The following is a 19,415-nucleotide window of genomic DNA, read 5'->3' on the forward strand; positions in this document are numbered from 1 at the left end:
GCGGCGGTACGTGTCCTCTGACCTTTTCCTACCCCCACTATCCACGTCGGTGTGGAGATGATTTTATATAGTGTGGCGAGCGCAGCAAGCCACCGAGCCCGAAGCGTGGCGAGGGGACGCGGATGACTTCACATATATTCCGCGTCCCCTTGCGGGGCTCGCTGCACTCGCCACACTATATAAAATCAACTCCACGCCGATGTGGATAGTGGGGGTATGAAAAGGTCAGAGCACGCGTACCGCCGCCCCTCCCAGGCTCGCTGCGCTCGCCACACTTCGGGTTGGCGTTGATAGTGGCGTTAACAATGGGGGGGGCATTTAACATACTCATTACCCATCAGGGTGGGTATACAATTAAAAATCGAGTCTGGGGGGGGAATTTAACATGGGAATAAGCCCAAATCGGGCATGATCGCGTCGCATCGCATCGCATGCCATTATAATGGCATGCGATGCGACGCGATATTAAAATTGTATACTCAGCCCGGGGAAAGGCTCAAATCGGGTCCCATCGCATGCCATCGCATACCTTAATTAGTGGTATGCGATGCGATGCGATGCGATGGGCGCCGTGATACTACACAAGTACCCCCATTTCTGTGCATGTAAATTCAGGAACTCAGGACACCATGACCAGTCCAAAAAATGTCTTTCCCTCCGTATAATCTACAAGCTCGGGATGGCTGATGTGGACATACAGCTTCTGTCCTGCCTCCAGCTTTGCCAGCCCTCCCTGGTTCAGACTGGTATACCACAATTTGTGACCCAAAGGGGGGCCAGATATAGTCTCCGAGCCGACCAGTAGGGTGACATTGGCATTTACGGAATCGCTCCTGGTGATGACTTCGCTGCTCAGTCTTAAGTTAGTATTCGTGCCCCCAAATCCTACTTGACAATAGACATAATAGAGGCCTTTCCGAGGAGTCACCAGCGTGGTGTCGGTGGGGTGGGTGACTTTGCGGGTGAATGCCACGTCACTCTCAGAGATCCATTTCAGGGTGTTGCTCTGCGATGGTGACACACCTACGGTGGGAGGAAGGACAGAATCATGGACAAGTTTATTGCAGAGCTAGATGGGATTAGATGGGTGATCAGTGTGCACATACAATGACCTTCCAATGCCTTCTGTATGCCTACTTCCTGCCCTGAGCCCAGTGTGTGTGAGTCCAGATGGGCCCCCACCACACATGGTACCATACCCTCCAACATGACCCATTCCATTAGGTAGAAAATGCTCCTTTTCTGGACTTCCCTGCCAGTGACAGTTACAGAGGTGGGACTGCACCACTGTCCAATATTCAAAAAGGGGAGACACACCTACTGCCACCTCAAACATCACTGTCCTACAATCACTGGCAGTTGATGTGACACCCCCCCCCCCCCTCTTTGAATTTTGGACTGTGCTGGAGTCCCACCTCTGTAACTGCCACTGGCATGGAAGACCAGGAATAGAGCATTTTGGGGCAGATGTATTAAGCCTTAACAAGAGATAAATGCAAGGGTGATAAAGAAAGATAAACGTCCAGCCAATCACCTGCTAACTGCCATGTTACAGGCTGTGTTTGAAAAAAGTCAGTAAGGAGCTGATTGGCTGGACGTTTATCTCTCTTTAACACCCTTGCATTTATCTCTTGTTAAGGCTTAATACATCTGCCCCTTTGTACCTAATGGAATGGGTCATGTTGGAGTGTATGTGGTACTTAGCAGTAATGAAATCTATCTGGAGGAATGCAGTAGACTAGCACAGTTCTAGAGTGTCTTTGTACTCCACACATTGCTGGCGACAGTAGGGGGGTCAAAGGGGGTACCCATACTGGGACCCCACATTGTGAGGGGCCCCAAGGTTCTGAAGGGCTGTGTCAGTGAAACACTTTACAATGGCCATCCGCATGGATTCCTGGAATGGAACTTACTCGGACACTCCTCTGGTAACCACCCAGTTCCTGGTCACCTGTACAACTACCAGTACTAACGAGTTCAGTGACAGCAGATGAGTGGCGGGGCCAGAGATGATGCAGGAGCGAGCATCAGCACTCACCGCTCATTGCTGTCCTATACACACTGGGCTACTTTCAGCTCAAAGTCACCCCAATGTGTATGGGCCTTTAACCCCTTCAGTGGCAATCCCGAGAATTTTCCGGGCTGTGCCTCAGTGCCCAGTCTGGCAAGCCCGGAAAATTCTCGGGATTGCCACTGTTTACAGCCGGGCCCCCTCCCCTCTGCGGCGCCGCCTCCTGCCTCCTCCTCCCTCCTCCGGGTTTTGTATTGAAGTCCCCGGCGTCGGCTTATGACAAGCCGGCTGCCGGGGACAGGGAGGCGGCGCGGGGGGGCGCAGGTCCGGGCAGCCGCTAATTGACAGTGCAGTGGCGCTGCCCGGACCCAGGGAGGTAGTGGTTTTTTTTTTAAGGGAGCGCTCCCCATAAAAAACTCGCCCAGTGGGGAGTGCTCCCCCCCCAAAAAAACACCACTGAAGGGGTTAATGTCACTTTGGGATAGCAGTACATTTAAACTAGGAAGCAGGAGATGCAGCATTTAAGCTTTAATGTACTTTCAGTTACATGGACATTTACCTTGTCCGATTCAATCATCCTATCGGACACAATAAATATTTTATAATATATTCTAATGCTGTTTGTGATATCACTGTAAACATAATTGGGTAATACAGGAAGACAAATAAAGTGGTAAATGGTTTATTAATGGGTAACACAGTAGTGGAGATGTGAGATTTTGGTGCTAATGTATTATCATGTCTTGGTTTAGATTAGAGATGAGCGGCGGGCACTTTTTCGGGTTTTGGTTTTGGATCTGGATCTCCCTTTTTTTTTTAAATGCTAAAAATTGCTCAAATAACAGATTTTGGGCCTGTTTTTGCCCCTAAAGTATTATTAAGCTCAACAACATTAATTTCCACTCATTACTAGTCAATTTTGATCACTTCACAGCTCATATATGTGGACCTTACACTTCCAACTTGGCACATCTTGGAAGCAGAGCGGCACTGCAGACAGGGTGGCAGTTTAATAAACTACCCCCCCCCCCCCCCCCCCAAAAAAGAGCAAAGAATACAAAGATGTGCAAGTTGAAATTGTCCTTGGACCCTCCCACCCACCCTTATGCTTGATTGATTGATTGATTGATTGATTGATTATTAATGTAATTAATGTGATTGTTGAACCAGTCAGAGATCATGGATGTCACCGATGACATTTTTTCATCTATAATAGAGGATGTGGAGAGAGAAGCACCGATCTTCCCATCATATCCAAAAAAGAAGAAAATGCTCCAAAGAGGCAAAAATACGAAGAGGTGCAAGCTGAAATTGTCCTTGGGCCCTGCACAAAAAGGTTTTACAAGCTGTCATTATTAAAAAAAAAAGAAGAAAATGCTCCAAAGAGGCAAAAATACAAAGAGGTGCAAGCTGAAATTGTCCTTGGGCCCTCCCACCCTTATGATTGATTGATTGATTGATTGATTATTAATTTAATTAAATTAATGTGATTGTTGAACCAGTCAGAGATCATGGATGTCACAATGAAATTTTTTCATCTATAATCGAGGATGTGGAGAGAGAAGCACCGATCTTCCCACCATTCATCCATCCTATCCAAAAAAGAAGAAAATGCTCCAAAGAGGCAAAAATACGAAGAGGTGCAAGCTGAAATTGTCCTTGGGCCCTGCACAAAAAGGTTTTACAAGCTGTCATTATTAAAAAAAAAAGAAGAAAATGCTCCAAAGAGGCAAAAATACAAAGAGGTGCAAGCTGAAATTGTCCTTGGGCCCTCCCACCCTTATGATTGATTGATTGATTGATTGATTATTAATTTAATTAAATTAATGTGATTGTTGAACCAGTCAGAGATCATGGATGTCACAATGAAATTTTTTCATCTATAATCGAGGATGTGGAGAGAGAAGCACCGATCTTCCCACCATTCATCCATCCTATCCAAAAAAGAAGAAAATGCTCCAAAGAGGCAAAAATACGAAGAGGTGCAAGCTGAAATTGTCCTTGGGCCCTGCACAAAAAGGTTTTACAAGCTGTCATTATTAAAAAAAAAAGAAGAAAATGCTCCAAAGTGGCAAAAATACAAAGAGGTGCAAGCTGAAATTGTCCTTGGGCCCTCCCACCCTTATGATTGATTGATTGATTGATTGATTATTAATTTAATTAAATTAATGTGATTGTTGAACCAGTCAGAGATCATGGATGTCACAATGAAATTTTTTCATCTATAATCGAGGATGTGGAGAGAGAAGCACCGATCTTCCCACCATTCATCCATCCTATCCAAAAAAGAAGAAAATGCTCCAAAGAGGCAAAAATACGAAGAGGTGCAAGCTGAAATTGTCCTTGGGCCCTGCACAAAAAGGTTTTACAAGCTGTCATTATTAAAAAAAAAAGAAGAAAATGCTCCAAAGAGGCAAAAATACAAAGAGGTGCAAGCTGAAATTGTCCTTGGGCCCTCCCACCCTTATGATTGATTGATTGATTGATTGATTGATTATTAATTTAATTAAATTAATGTGATTGTTGAACCAGTCAGAGATCATGGATGTCACAATGAAATTTTTTCATCTATAATCGAGGATGTGGAGAGAGAAGCACCGATCTTCCCACCATTCATCCATCCTATCCAAAAAAGAAGAAAATGCTCCAAAGAGGCAAAAATACGAAGAGGTGCAAGCTGAAATTGTCCTTGGGCCCTGCACAAACAGGTTTTACAAGCTGTCATTATTAAAAAAAATAAGAAAATGCTCCAAAGAGGCAAAAATATGAAGAGGTGCAAGATGAAATTGTCTTTGGGCCCTCTCACCCACCCTTATGTTGTATACAGGACATGCACAGTTTAACAAACCAATCATTTCAGCAACAGGGACTTCGGCGGCAGGGACTGTCACATGTGGCTGAAATGATTGGTTTATTTGGGCCCCCACAAAACAAGCAGTGCACAAACTGGCTTTACAAGATGTCATTCTTAAAAAAGAAAATAATGCTCCAAAGAGCAAAAACATACTGAGATGTGCAAGAAATTGTCCTTAGGCACTGCACAAACTGGTATTAGAATATGTCATCCTCAGCATCCGATTCCTCACCCTCATCCTCTTCTTCACACACAATTAATTAGTCGCCGCTGGAATCAACCAATACAGGAGGACTGTGTGTATTAGGAGGACGTAAGTGCTGGTGAAGGAGGTCCAGTTGGTGGAATTTGAAATTCATTTTTATGAACATCATCTTCTCCACGTTTTGTGGAAGTAACCTCCTACGCCGATCGCTAACAAGGTTCCCAGCTGCGCTGAAGACTCTCTCAGAATATACACTGGAATAAAGCAAAGCCAGTCTGTGCAAAGGCCACCACATTGCCGTTTTTTTCTTGCCAATAATAGAATGGACAGTCTGACATACCTATATCGATGCTATCGGCAAAGTAGTCATCCACCATTCTATCAATTGTGATAGCATCATAGTCAGTAGCAGTCGACATGTCCATTATGCTAGGAAGCTCCTTCAGTCCGGACCAGATGTCAAATATATTTCCGGACTGAATAGCAGTGGGTCTCTGAGGAAAATTTAGTTTTTTCCCAGCAACCCCAGTGGTAGAAATTGAAGGAGGAGTTGTGTGCCTGCCACGTTCCGCTTCAGCTGACAATTTTTGGACCAAGAGGTCTTTGCACCTCTGCAGATTTGTGCACATTGGTAACAAAGACACAATGTAAGACTTAAACCTAGGATCCAGTATTGTCGCCAAAATATAATGATCTGATTTTAAGAGATCAACGACCCTTGGATCCTTGCAAAGTGAATTAATGGCGTGAACCACTAGTCCTACATATTTAGCAGATTCACTCTGCTTCAACTCCTCCTTCAATTTCTCCAACTGCTTTTGCAAAGGCCTATCAAGGGAATGACCTGGCTCAAGCTGGCAGTGTCAGAACTAACTTCGCGTATAGCAGCCTCGAAGGGCTGCAGGATCTTGCACAACACGTAAATTATTGACTCAGGTGCATTCCCGTTCCTCTCCCTATGTCATAGGTCGAGGTGTAGCTTTGGATGGCCTTTTGCTGCTCCTCCATCCGCTGAAGCATATAGAGGGTGGAATTCCACCTCGTGACCACCTCTTGCTTCAGCTGATGGCAGGGCAAATTTAGCATTTCTTGCAAGTGTTGCAATCTCCTGCACGCACTTGCAGAATGGCGAAAATGTCCACAAATTTTCCGGACAACTGACAACATCTCTTGAACACCCCTGTCCTTTTTCAAGAAATGTTGCACCACCAAATTTATTGTGTGAGCAAAACATGGGACATGTTGGAATTTGCCCAGATGTAATGCACTCACAATATTGGTGGCATTGTCGGATACCACAAATCCCGAGGAGAGTCCAAGTGGGGTAAGCCATTGCGCAATGACTTCCCGTAGTTTTTCTGAGGTTTTCTGCTGTGTGCCTGTTACTGAAACCGGTGATACACAGAGTAGCCTGCCTCTGAATAGCAATGGGAAATGATGTTGCTGCTGCTGCTGCTGCTGCTGTTGGTGCTGCTGCTGCTGAAGGCAATACATCTACCCAGTGAGCAGTCACAGACATATAGTCTTTAGTTTGCCCTGTTCCGCTTGTCCACATATCCGTGGTTAAGTGGACAGTCGGTACAGCGGCATTTTTAAGGACACTAACAACGCTTTTTTTAATGTCCGTGTACAGTCTGGGTATTGCCTTCCTGGAGAAGTGGAACCTAGATGGAATTTGGTACCGGGGACACAGGATCTCAAGCAACTGGGTAAAACCCACACAATTGATTGCGGATACTGGCCGCACATCTAATACCAACATAGTTGTTATGGCGTCGGTAATACGCTGTGCAACGGGGTGACTGCTGGCATACTTCATCCCCCTTGCAAAGGATTGACTTACACCAAAAGTCCTACACCCACCTGCCTTATACCCACCTGTACTACAGTCAGCAGCACTGCAGCCCCTGCGTGTGAGCACTGCAGCACCTAGTTTACAACAAAATAAAAAAATTAGTCACTTAATAAATCACAGCACAGGGCACAGGAAACAGGGCACGGAGCACGCAGCGTGGAGCACGGAGCACAGAGCACGGAGCACAGATCCCAAACACCCTCTTCCCTCTCCTATAATGGAGTGAAGATGGCGGGGCGCGCGTGCGTCTTATATAGAATCCAGATCCCGCGAGAATCCGACAGCGCGATGATGACGTTTTGCTCGTTTTCGGTCTGGAATTCAGGCAGGAACTCCCGAACCGGCTCGGATCCTGACTCGGATCACCATATTCGGCTCTGGCGGATCCCGGAGATCCGGACCCGCTCATCTTTAGTTTAGATGGGTTTTTTTTTTTTTAATTAAAAGCAATTTGAAAATCGATAATGATTGATATACATCTATAAAAAACAACTACAATTGTGTAATTTGTGTGGCAGCACGGATGGTGTAATGGTTAGCATTACTGCCTCACAGCACTGATGTAATGGGATCGATTCCCACCATGGCCCTAACTGTGTGGAGTTTGTATATTCTCCCCGTCTATATAAATAACGTAATAAATACATTTTTGCAATCTAATATCCGAATTTCGAACTATGGGAAGAACTGGACAGGGATTCGGTTCAGATTGAATCTCCAGGGTTTGGTTCGGTTCACAAAATTTGGGTGGATTCAGATTTCTAGAACTGAACGGTAAATCGCTACAGTGCAATGCATATAATGCATATAATAGAGAATAACTCTATGGGGGAGATTTAGTAAATCTTGGAAAGAGATAAAGTGGAAAGAGAAAAAGCTCTAGCCTGGCAGAGACAGGAGGAAGATACACCAACCTCCCAACTGTCCCGCTTTCCGTGGCAACGTCCCGGTTTTTGGGGACATTCCCGGGGCCGGCAGTGTCCTGTGCTGGGGACAGTTGGGAGTCCCCTCTGTCATCCGGTGAATAGACACTAGGGGCTGGGGGCTGACCAGCAGTTTACAGAGCCGCTGGTCAGGCCCCCACAGCGGCAAAAACGGGGGCATGACTTCATGAAAATGGCATGTCTTGTAGACCATGCCCCCTTGTCACTAAGCCAAGCTCCCTATTTTCGGGCTGTTGTCCTTCTTTACTTGGCTGAGAAGTTGGGAGGTATGGATACAGATCAGCTGGAATGTGAGATTAGCTGATCCACAACATAAAATGTCAAGGAAATACGACAGGTGGGTCACGGGTGTAGGACTTTTAGTGTATGGAAGGTGGGTGTAGGGAAGGTGGGTGTAGGGCAGGTGGGTGTAGGGCAGGTGGGTGTAGGGCAGGTGGGTGTAGTACAGGTAGGTAAAAGGTAGATGGGTGTAGTACAGGTGGGTATAAGGCAGGTGGGTGTAGGACTTTGGTGTATGGCAGGTGGGTGTAGTACAGGTGGGTATAAGGCAGGTGGGTGTAGGACTTTTGGTGTATGGCAGGTGGGTGTAGGGCAGGTGGGTATAGGAAGGTGGGTGTAGGGAAGGTGGGTGTAGTAGAGGTGGTTATAAGGCAGGTGGGTGTAGGGAAGGTGGGTGTAGTAGAGGTGGTATAAGGCAGGTGGGTGTAGGGAAGGTGGGTGTAGTAGAGGTGGGTATAGGGAAGGTGGGTGTAGGGAAGGTGGGTGTAGTAGAGGTGGGTATAAGGCAGGTGGGTGTAGGGAAGGTGGGTGTAGTAGAGGTGGTATAAGGCAGGTGGGTGTAGGGAAGGTGGGTGTAGGGCAGGTGGGTATAGGGAAGGTGGGTGTAGGGAAGGTGGGTGTAGTAGAGGTGGGTATAAGGCAGGTGGGTGTAGGGATGGTACACATCATGTTATCAGGTTCACAGTTTTCTGCAAAAAACTATTAAGGAAATGTAGGGGTTGGGTAATAATGTGCTCTCTGTGGGAGGGGCTCCTGACCCCTAAGTCCGCCCCTACTTAAAGACATGCTTGGGAAACTGGAGAATGATGACACAACCAATCATGTGCCTGGAGATATAACAAGAGTATGCTGGGGCCGGCAGACTCTCACTCCTGGAGGATCTACCCCTCACCCAATAACAAAATAAAAGACATCTTGGTGCTACAGCGGGCATTGTCTGGTTGATGCCTTGGGATCCGCCAACTCACCAATCAGATGTGCTGCTGGTTTTTTGATGTTCTGCTTCTGCCAGTTATTCTTTTGATTGGCTGCTGGAGATAAAGTGCTATTAGTCACGCACCCGTACCAGTCTCGCTGCTCAGACACAACTCACAAGTGTCCAAACTTGGTTTCTCTATCTGGATCACATCTATATTTCCCATAATGCTTAGCAAGCCAGTGCCAGTTTGGGGGGCAAAATTAAAGAACAGAGCATCAAAGGTCACCTATCTGAGGTCCTGATTTATGTAAGCATAAGTAAGCAAATTAGCGAGCGACAGGGCCAAACCATGCTGCACTGAAGGTGGTCAGATGTAACATGTGCAGAGTGTAAGATTTGGGTGGGGTGTTTTCAAGCTGATATCTAAATATCATATGCAGTGTAAAAAATAAATCTAACGTGTGGGCTACATGCAAAGCCGTTAGCATTTACCCTGCACAGAAAAAATATGAATGCATTTGCTCATCATCTTGCATGGCAGCATTGATTGTTGCTTGCACTTTTTGCTTTACTTGAACATGAATCAGGCCCATAAACGCACCACAGTTAGATAGTAAACTAAATTGATGATAGAATTACCTTTTAGCGCTGGTCTCTTGGATGCCTGTAAGGACAAAAATGGAGATAATGTCAAATTCATTCGTCACACTTACCAAACATTTCCACTGTCACTGCTATAACAAACAGAAACTAAGCTGAAACCAATCACTCAGGTCAATAAAACAAGGAAATTGCCTTACGTTGGGTTGCAAGCTACAGTTTGTGGGTGAGATGTACTAAGGCTTGGAGAGTGATAAAACAGAGAGAGTACTGACCAACCAGCTCCTTAATCAGTCTTCTCTCCAGGAAAAGCCCAGGCAGGAGACTTTGGGCCTTATTTTGGTTCATTCTTTCTGACAAAATCCTTCTTAGATGGGCAAAACCATGTGCACTGCAGGGGGGCAGATGTAACATGTGCAGAGAGAATTAGATTTCGGTGAGTAATTTTGTTTCTGTGCAGGGAAAATACTCGCTGCTTTATTTTTACACTGCAATATAGATCTCACTTTGAAGTAAAACCCCACCCAAATCTAATTCTCTCTGCACATGTTACATCTACCCCACCTGCAGTGCACATGGTTTTGCCCATCTAAGAAGGATTTTGTCAGAAAGAGTGAACCAGAATAAGGCCCTTTAAGAAGCACTTTGGGGGGGGGGCTTGAGGGTGATGCCATTAAGCCCCGCCCCAGGATGTAAAATAACCTGATTCGCAGATCTCCGTGGAGGGAGCGAGGGTAAAATGACGCGATTGTGAAATTTTCGCTCCGCACCCTCCACGGAGACCCGCGGGGGCGGAGCGGGGTTCCCCCAGGATCCTGGAGCGTTGCCCACTTTTCCAGGGGGCCGGGAGGGGCACCCGATTTTCGGGATCCTCCCGACCATTCCAGGAGGGTAGGCAACCCTGTTTGTAATATCATTCTTCAAACACAGCCTGTAACATGGCAGTTAGGAGCTAGTTGGATAGTACTTTGGGGGTGATTCAGGATTGCTCTGTGTGATACGAATTTGGCTCCAATGGTCAGGTTTGCGCATGGGCATTTCTGGCAGCAAATGGCTTTGGCGATTTACACACTCGCTGGGCCTTTCACTGCGGGGAGGGAGGGCCGGGGGAGTGTAGGGGGCGGTAGCAGACGAACACACCCAACACACGTCCCCATAAAATCACTGGGCATTCCTCGGTAGAAGCAGGCGTGGCGATGCCTGCTTAGTGTGGGCGGCTGACATCACATGACGACAGCGTCTGCCCGGCGAACATCGACGGAAAGAAAAGCCGATATAGACTGCATTTTATTACCGAAGACCATCAACCATCTAATTATTTCCAACCCTTCGGCCGTATGTGATGGGATGAGTTCATGTACACCTCCCCTCGCATGGTACCGAGGGGATTCGGCGGCGGGGGGGGGGGGTGCTTTCTGAGGAATGGCCGCTCCTTAGCGTGCGGTACTGAATCAGCCTCCATGGCTTAGTACATCTCCTTGCATCCCGAGGTAAGATCATCTCCCTGCGTTATTGGCCTGAGTCATTGGCTGCTGCTGTGCGTACACCAGGTCTCTCTTCTAACCAAATAACATTTCAATATGATTAAGGATGAGCTAAGAGACTTTGTCATCAGGACAGTGGGGTAATGGCTCCTGAAAAAGGGACATTGCAGTTACTGTATATAATAAAATAATATATAATCTATGCAATAATACTATAATCTATGCAATAATAATAAATATATTATAGTTTATAATAAAGTATAAGTCAGGCATGACAAGCAGCACTAGCCGTCGGCAACAGGGTTTGGTACCGAAGCGCAAAAGCATTTATGTCGACAGTCCATAAGTCGACATGCACAAAAGGTTAGCTGATGAAAAGGCCACAACAGGTGAGGTCGGCAGGTAAACTTTTGACAGGCTCAAAAGGTCGACGTGACATTGACACACATGGTCGACACAATTTTTTGTATGTTTAGTAATATGTGACAGCTTAGACATGTGACGAATATTTGTGTGTTGGCATTGTCACGTCGGCCTTGTATTTTACCAATGTCAATCTTTCTGTTGACCTTTTGTAGCTGTCGACTTATGCATGTCGACCACATGTTGTTGACATATTGAATATCTACCTAGACTCTGTCTATCATTCGCAGCACCTGCGTATTGCGATTATCGGAGCACACCTCCGTTTATCGATCAACTGCGAGAGAATCAGCTGCGCACACTCCTCTGTCTCAGCCTCCGACACAGCGCAGCGTTTCCAGAAACTATTTTAAAATTTTGGCAGCTATGGGCTAAAATAAAAATATCTCTCATTAATTAATCCCTGCGGCGGTTTTCTGAAGCTATTTTCGGAGTGTTGTTCTCAGTTCTTGATATATTTAGGCCTCTTTGTGTTATATCCTACTGTGACTCCTGCCACCTACAGTCATCTTATGGTCTAATCACTCGCTGCTATATTCTTGTGCGTGTTCATATTAATATATATATTAATATATATTGAAGGAAAAGCTTTGAAAGCTAGTTCGCAACCTCCTGTGTTTGTGCATGTGTGAGAAAGAGATGTAGTCTCACTCTGTCAGCAGATGGCAGTGTTTCTGAGACTAACGGACACTAGACTTATATATTGATGATCTTTTATAGACACATATACACAACAGGCAATGATACAAAATATAGGTTATGCATCATCTTGTACCCTCTATTCACCACAGTGTCGGTTATCAACCATCGGTGATTTAATCATCGATGGTCAATAACCCATGGTGAATACCTTTAACATTGATGGGGAGAACCAACGAGACACTGAGTGTTGCTCTGCCCCTGACAACCACAATTCTCCATCTCCTGGCTATGATTGGTCTGGAGCCCAGCAAATAGAAATGCTGGGATGGTCATCATTGGGTAAAACCATCAATGGTTCCCTTGCAAATAGTTTTATAACACTGAGGTTAATCATTAATGGTCAACCCACTGGTGGCTATCCCAGGATCATGATGAGGATTTGCAGAGCATAATATCAACCATTATAGTGCTCTGTATCAACCTGTATGTACCCAGTGGTGCAGAGGGGGGGGGGATATAATTCATATCTCCCCACCATCCCAATTTTAGCAGGAAAGCCCCCTTTTTCATCCACTGTCCAACCCATGTGCCATAGATTCCTGCTGGGGTCGGGAATGTTGTCACGCCACTGCTCTAACTGCAAAACAGTGGTGAGTGGGCGTGGCTTCCACTCAGTCATAGGAGGAGGATAAGAGCAGTGCTGGAGGGACTTACCCCAGGGGGGATGAACAAAGGGGGTGTGACATGTGGTCATTCCCCCTAAAAGGGCACACACACAAGGTGACATGACCTAATGGGAATGATGCCACACCTCTTTCTGCAAGACTCCGCCCTTTTTGGCACTAATACTTTTGACGCAAGTAGGATCCCGATTTAGAAAAGTTGGGATGTAGGGGTAAAGTGAGTATGAACACAGTGTTTCCTGCCTCAGGGAAGTATATGAATAAGTGCCATTATCATGAATCTTTCATTTACTGCATGCAGGATTGCCTCCACCCTGTTTATATGTCAGGTGCAGTATAAATCAGACTTGCATCAGAGTTGTGCAAATGTAATTATTTATTAGCATTTATTTATATTGTCCCTGTATTATTCAATAAACAGTCATACAATGGGCCAGGTTAATGACCAGCTCACAATCTACAGAATTCCAGGAGTTTGATATATGGGGATAAGTGCTACACACTGCACATTGAACCAGCCGGGATACATAGTGCTTGCTGGGCTGTACTGTATAATCCAGTGACAAGGTAGGTTTGGGATGGGGTCAGTGAACAGAGAACACATGTAAGTTTTGTGTAAACTGTGTAAATATTCAGCAATTAGGTAGAATAGCCAATATGGGTTATGTGGGTGGTTTCGGAATTTAATAATCTGAGTGTTCATGGATTCAAGGTTTGGAGACCAGAGGAAAGTCTTATACGTGGGAGGGCATTCCACACAACAGATGCAGCCTGATGAAAATCCTGTAACCATGAGTGGGACCAAGTAATGGCTGTGGGTGAAAGACACGGATCTTGCGCAGAGCGAATATATAGCGCTAGGAGATATTTAGAGTCAAGCGAAGAGACATACACGGCTATAGTTTGGATGGTACCTGTTTCCTAGCAAGGCGCGCACGATTTTCAATTGCATGGCATCTTATGCATTGTATTGCATCGCATGCCATACAGCCGCATGCAATTTTAAATTGTATAAGCACCCTAATGGGTGTTTACAATGTTAAATGCACCCCTACTATGAGCGGCGGTACGCGTCCTCCAACCTTTTCATACCCCCAGTATCCATGTTGGCATGGAGATGATTTTATATAGTGTGGCGAGCGCAGCGAGACACCGAGCCCGAAGCGTGGCGAACGGACGCGTATTATAGAGTCCCCTCGCATGTATAGAGTCCCCTTTACATGTATTCGGCGTCCCCTCGCAGGGCTCGCTGCGCTCGCCACGCTTTGGGCTCGGTGGCTCGCCACACTATCTAAAATCAACTCCACGCCGATGTGGATAGTGGGGGTATGAAAAGGTCAGAGGATGCGTACCGCCGCCCCTCGCGGGCTCGCTACGCTCGCCACGCTTTGGGTTGGCGTTGATAGTGGTGGTGACTTGGGGGTGCTTTTAACATTGTAAGCACCCATTACGGTACTTATACAATTAATAATCTTATAGGGGGGCCATTTAACATTGACAGCACCCATTAGGGTGCTTATACAATTTAAAATCGTATACCATTGCATTGTATGCCATATACAATGGTATACGATTTTAAATTGTATAACATCGGGTGCCATTGCGTCGCATCGCATACCATTATAAGGCTTATGGTATACGATGCGATGCAGTGGCGTAACTATAGCTCCGCAGCCCCCGCGGTGGTGGGGGGGCGCAGAGAAATTGGGGGCGCCGCAGGGGGGGCTGTGGGGCTATAGTTACCCACGGTCTGCGTCTCGCCCGGCTCTCTGTCGGGACCTTCCTGACGTCACGGTCCCGGCCGGCTCCTGCTGCAATGAAAACTGACAATTAGAAAATGGCTGCCCCCATACTGCAGACAGTTTTCTGTCTGCAGTATGGGGGCAGCCATTTTCTAAGAGTCCGTTTTCTCTGTAGCAGCAGGAGCCGGCCGGGACCGTGACGTCAGGAAGGTCCCGACAGAGAGCCGGGCGAGACGACGCAGACCGCGGGTAAGAAGGGGGGGCAGGTTAGGTGGGGGGCGCCGAATAAACGTGCGGCGGGGGGGCGCTAAATAGTTAGTTATGCCCCTGATGCAATGGGCGCCGTGCTAGGAAACAAGTACCGTTTGGATAATAGCATCATGCATAGTAGAAATATTTGTTCTGGTAGATTACAGGTAACCAATCAAGGGCCGTACAGGGCGGAGCATCAGAAGAACGTATTGTGAGGAACATCAGCCTCGAAGCTGCATTGATAATAGATCATAAGCGTAAATGTCTGTTTCAGGGAAGACCAGTAAGTAAGGAGACTATTACAGTGATCAGTGGGGGCAATAATTAAAGGTTTTGCAGACATACGAGTGTAACATTGCCCTTATTAATTGCTGTATGTAACATGATTTGGATATAGATTGAACGTGGGGAACAAAGGACAGTTCTGAATCGGGGATGACACCCAGGCAGCCAAGAAAGGCTGTTGTTGGTAAACCATTGTGTGCACCACAGATGAGGTCTACTGAGGTATCTACTGAGGTTAGCAATCTGTTGTCTTCCTTGTTCTGCTGCCTTAGGCCAGATACATTCTGTACTTAGAAACAGTTCAAACACGAGCACGACACAACACACAGGGGATCATAGCATTGAATGGAGCACTCTGAGCACACCTGGTAACTGGTAACTTCCTGAGTGGGCACTCACATGCAAATCGCTCGGTTGGGGGGGGGGGAGACATTGCCAGGGCAGCATTTACCTGTTTGCTAGGTAGCAAAGATATGCTGCCTAGCAAACAGGACTGAATCAGGCCCTTTGTCTGTCTCCAAGGCTTCGTACATCTCCCTACAGTCAGTTGCCCTGATCCTGCCCCTTGTCCTCACCCTACCGCCCCCCACTGTACAATGTCAGTAATGCAGGCTCTGTATAGCCATGCCCCTCTGTTATGCCAACCTGACTTTTACCTCCTGGAGGGATCAGCCCTATAACCGGCAAGTCATTTATACGATCACATGGCAGATTTTGTTTGCACCGCCCTTCTGGCCGCCTCCCAGGAATGCCTTTGGCTTTGCGTCACCATTTCTGATGTCAACGGCTCAACAAAGAACAGCGCGTCTGTGTATACACTCCGGGTACCGCATGCGCCATAGGGATTTTCACAATAATTTGGGTATGTGCATTAGTAAATGGTCCCTGAATAGCGCCACATCGGCATTGTGTGCACTTCTGAGTTAGGCGCTTATGTGACACTTACAAAATAATAAATAGTAATTACTGGAAAACAGTATTTTCGATTTTATTTGTTGCACCAGTGGAAAAAAACCAAGGCAATACTGTACAGAAGAAAGACAACATTCCATGTTTGTGGAATGTAGGGCTGCTTTGGTATGAGTTTAAACTGTAGGGAAATGGCGAAACACGTGTCTGAACGAGGCTTAAGGTTCACTGGTTTGCAGAGTCTCAACATAGTCATTGGAAATAAAGTCCCTACAGCTTCCTGCAGCAAATAATGGAGGCAATGTGAAAGCTCAGACCATAGGCGAATTCAGACCTCATGGGGCCCTAGGCAAGATACCAGTTTCTGGCCCTCACACAATCCATAGCACTGTATTTTTTCTGCTGATTGCAGTCTACCGATAAACGCGAGCTGCGAGACCATCGGCATTGCGTACTAATCTGAATCCGGCTCTCGTCTTTTTGAAATAGGCCTAATACCTATTTCACATGTACAGTAACCTGACTGTTCACATACAGTGGATGAGACCATATTGTATGTCCAAAAATGTTTTATCCTATCAAAGAACAGAACTGTGGGAACATTTTGGTCGGCCAGGATATCTTTATGGGGCTCCTTGGGACCTGCTGGGCCCTAAGCAGGTGCCTAAGTTGCATGCGCACAGCAGGAAGTGGGGCTGAGAGTAAGAGCAAGATCAGAAGCTCACAGACATGCCCCCTCAGCGGGGCCACACCCCCAAATTTATGGGCATGTGCCGAAGGTCCAGCCAGAGGAATTGCTAAAGTTGGGAGGTATTAAATCATAGTTCATTAACCCTTTAAGTGCCAACATCTCTGTGAGAGATGTGCAAAATATCCACTAAAAATACCAGCATCGCTCACATTTGTTATATAAATTCAAATAAAAAATGTTGTGTGAAAAAAGATTACATTTTCTATGTAAGGTAAACATTACAGGTCATTATGATGAATAAAAATGTTTGCGTGGCAATTTTCACATCTTTTTTGACAAATTCACTTCGCAATCAAAGGGTTCATGCAGCTGGCCAGCATTTGTGTGCTGCATGTACAAGCAGTCAGGATCTTCCCTGCATGCAACAAAATACTCATACATTTGTTCCATTTAATATGAGAATGGTTTGTCCTGGCGCAGTTGTGCACCAACTGCCTGTATTTGTTTAAGTCTAAATAATACAGGTGGAATGAGAAGAGATTCCAGCTGGGAACCTGCCTTTACTCAGAAATTGGGCACACAGTGTAAAACTAGGTGTTGTGGTTTAATTGCATTGTTCTGTGTGTAATAAATGGATATAGAATAACAGTGTGGGTTACGCTCCACCTTAAACAAACTGTTACGCGGATTAAAGCAGAAACAGATTATTATCACGCTGGGAAAGCGAGTCACTTCAGGTGGCAAGTACGTTATTATATGTAACATAGTGCTGGGCTTGCCCCCAGCGTGGCCGTTGTCATCACGGGGGTCTCTGCTGGCAGACTTCTCGGCGCTTGGAGTTGATGTCATCTCTAAGTGCCGGCTCAGGGCCCGCCTTCGCCTGCGTCACCCACCTGGCATTATGCTGGTGGGGACGCCGGTGTAAAAAGGGGTCAAACACTGGGTCGCATCTGAGTTGGTTACATCTGAGTCCAAAAACCTGGTTGCGACCCAGCATCTTTGGCGTAAAAGTGGTACTAGAGGTTTCAAATTAATGCTGCCACCTGTATTAGGTACAACAAGGATGTCTTTCTCATAGACATCCTTCATTTTGTGATAGGCAGATTCAGAACTGCAGGGTAGGGTACTGCACTAATTACACTCTATTAACCAACTGTGTGCTAACAGCCAAGACTCCCTCACTGGACCTGGCTGACATGAACTGTTGTGATACAATTTAAGTAGCAATTGTTACTTTGTCAGCAAACTTCATCTAAAATCCAATACTGGAACGGAACCAGGCACTTAATAGGCAGGTTTTCTGATAACAGCTTCTTTGCAAAATCAGTATTGGAACAGAGCCGGATTTAGGAGGTTATTCTGATCGGAGCGGCCAAACGTGCGTACGTTCACTATTAGCGTACGCTCTCCGTACGCGGCCGTTGGGGTTAAGTCCACCCACAACTCAGGCGCATACGTACGGCCAGAAACAACGTCGAAGGGGAGTGGCGTACAATTGAGCGTACGCCAACGTACACGGACGGACCAGCCCTTACACTCCGACAACTGGCGTACACCAGAGCGTACGCCACCGTTTACGGACGTCTCTCGTCCGTCTTCCCACCGACTTCTTGCGGCTATCTGAGCGTACGCCAGCTTGCACGGACGGGTCGCTATTGTTTTCAATAGAAAACTCAGCTTATGTCACCGCTCGTGAGAGTGAGCGTACGTCCGTGTACGCTGGCATACCCTTCACATATATGGACCTGCAAATCTTGCCTTTCAACTATAATTATGAAAATTAATTAATTGATTGAATTAATTAATGTGCAAAATAGTGGGCATGGGCTTAAAACATTGCTGAAACATCCTTTGTAGGTGTTAGTTGTGGTTTATGTTATTGTATCATAAATACAAAACCTATGTTTGTATTAGAGTGAACACGTTGACACATGTCGACTTGTGTAGATTGAGTGTGCTACTGTGTAAAGTCTATGAAAGCACGTAGTGAATGTGTATAACTGTTTAACAAATACCTACCTTAGCATATATAAGCAGGTCTTAAAAAGATTCTTACCTTAAATTAAACAAACCTTTAAATGTAGAGAAGTATAGAAAGATAAGCTTCCAATGTGTTTGAGTGCTGTGTGTGGCTTGCAGGTAGTGAAATCATGGTTTTGACTTAATAGACTGCAGCATTGCTTATTACATTCAGGTGTATGTGTTTGAGTAGTAATCAGCGTAAATTAGCAAACCCAGGCGCACGCAGGCATGCGGTATCTGTAGGGGTGGTCTGAGCTGGCGGTTGGCGGGCGCCTGTTTTGTGTCCGAAATGAACGGTGCTTTAGGCGATCGTGCGGTAGTAGCACCGTTCATTTTTGGTGCACACCCCCGTGTACACCCATATTTACGCCCATTTTCCCTCATTATTTCGGCCGCTCCCCTCAACACGCCCCTATGCCGCCCCCAATGCCCGTACACTCGCGTACAGGTTTTTTCGCACGGAGAGACCCGTCCGTAAGCGTTGTGGAGTGTTCGCGCCTGCGCATTGGCGAATGTACGCATGCGCAGATCATGAAAAACCCCGGAACGTACGCGTACGGCCCGGCCGCACCAACCAGAATAAGGCCCTCTGAGTCGGCAACACTGTCGACACAA

General features: G+C 46.3%; 1 protein-coding gene across 4 annotated transcripts in view; it reads right to left on the reverse strand.

Annotated features, from left to right (window-relative positions):
• Nucleotides 1-379: 379 nt before the first annotated feature.
• Nucleotides 380-19,415, reverse strand: part of LTB (lymphotoxin beta) — a 45,699-nt gene continuing 26,663 nt past the window's right edge. For 2 of the 4 annotated variants that reach the window (XM_083160638.1, XM_083160636.1), the window contains exons 2-4: nucleotides 9,707-9,731; nucleotides 9,117-9,179; nucleotides 380-1,023 (exon numbers count right to left, since the gene is read on the reverse strand). In XM_083160638.1, the coding sequence (XP_083016764.1) occupies nucleotides 620-1,023; nucleotides 9,117-9,179; nucleotides 9,707-9,731 (492 nt within the window). In that variant the 3' untranslated portion in view covers nucleotides 380-619. The remainder of the gene's footprint in view (nucleotides 1,024-9,116; nucleotides 9,180-9,706; nucleotides 9,732-19,415) is intronic. The other 2 variants (XM_083160639.1, XM_083160637.1) reach the window with 1 other exon arrangement.

The sequence above is a fragment of the Crinia signifera genome, chromosome 9 (assembly GCF_055691185.1).
Source record: "Crinia signifera chromosome 9, ASM5569118v1, whole genome shotgun sequence".
NCBI lineage: Eukaryota > Metazoa > Chordata > Amphibia > Anura > Myobatrachidae > Crinia > Crinia signifera.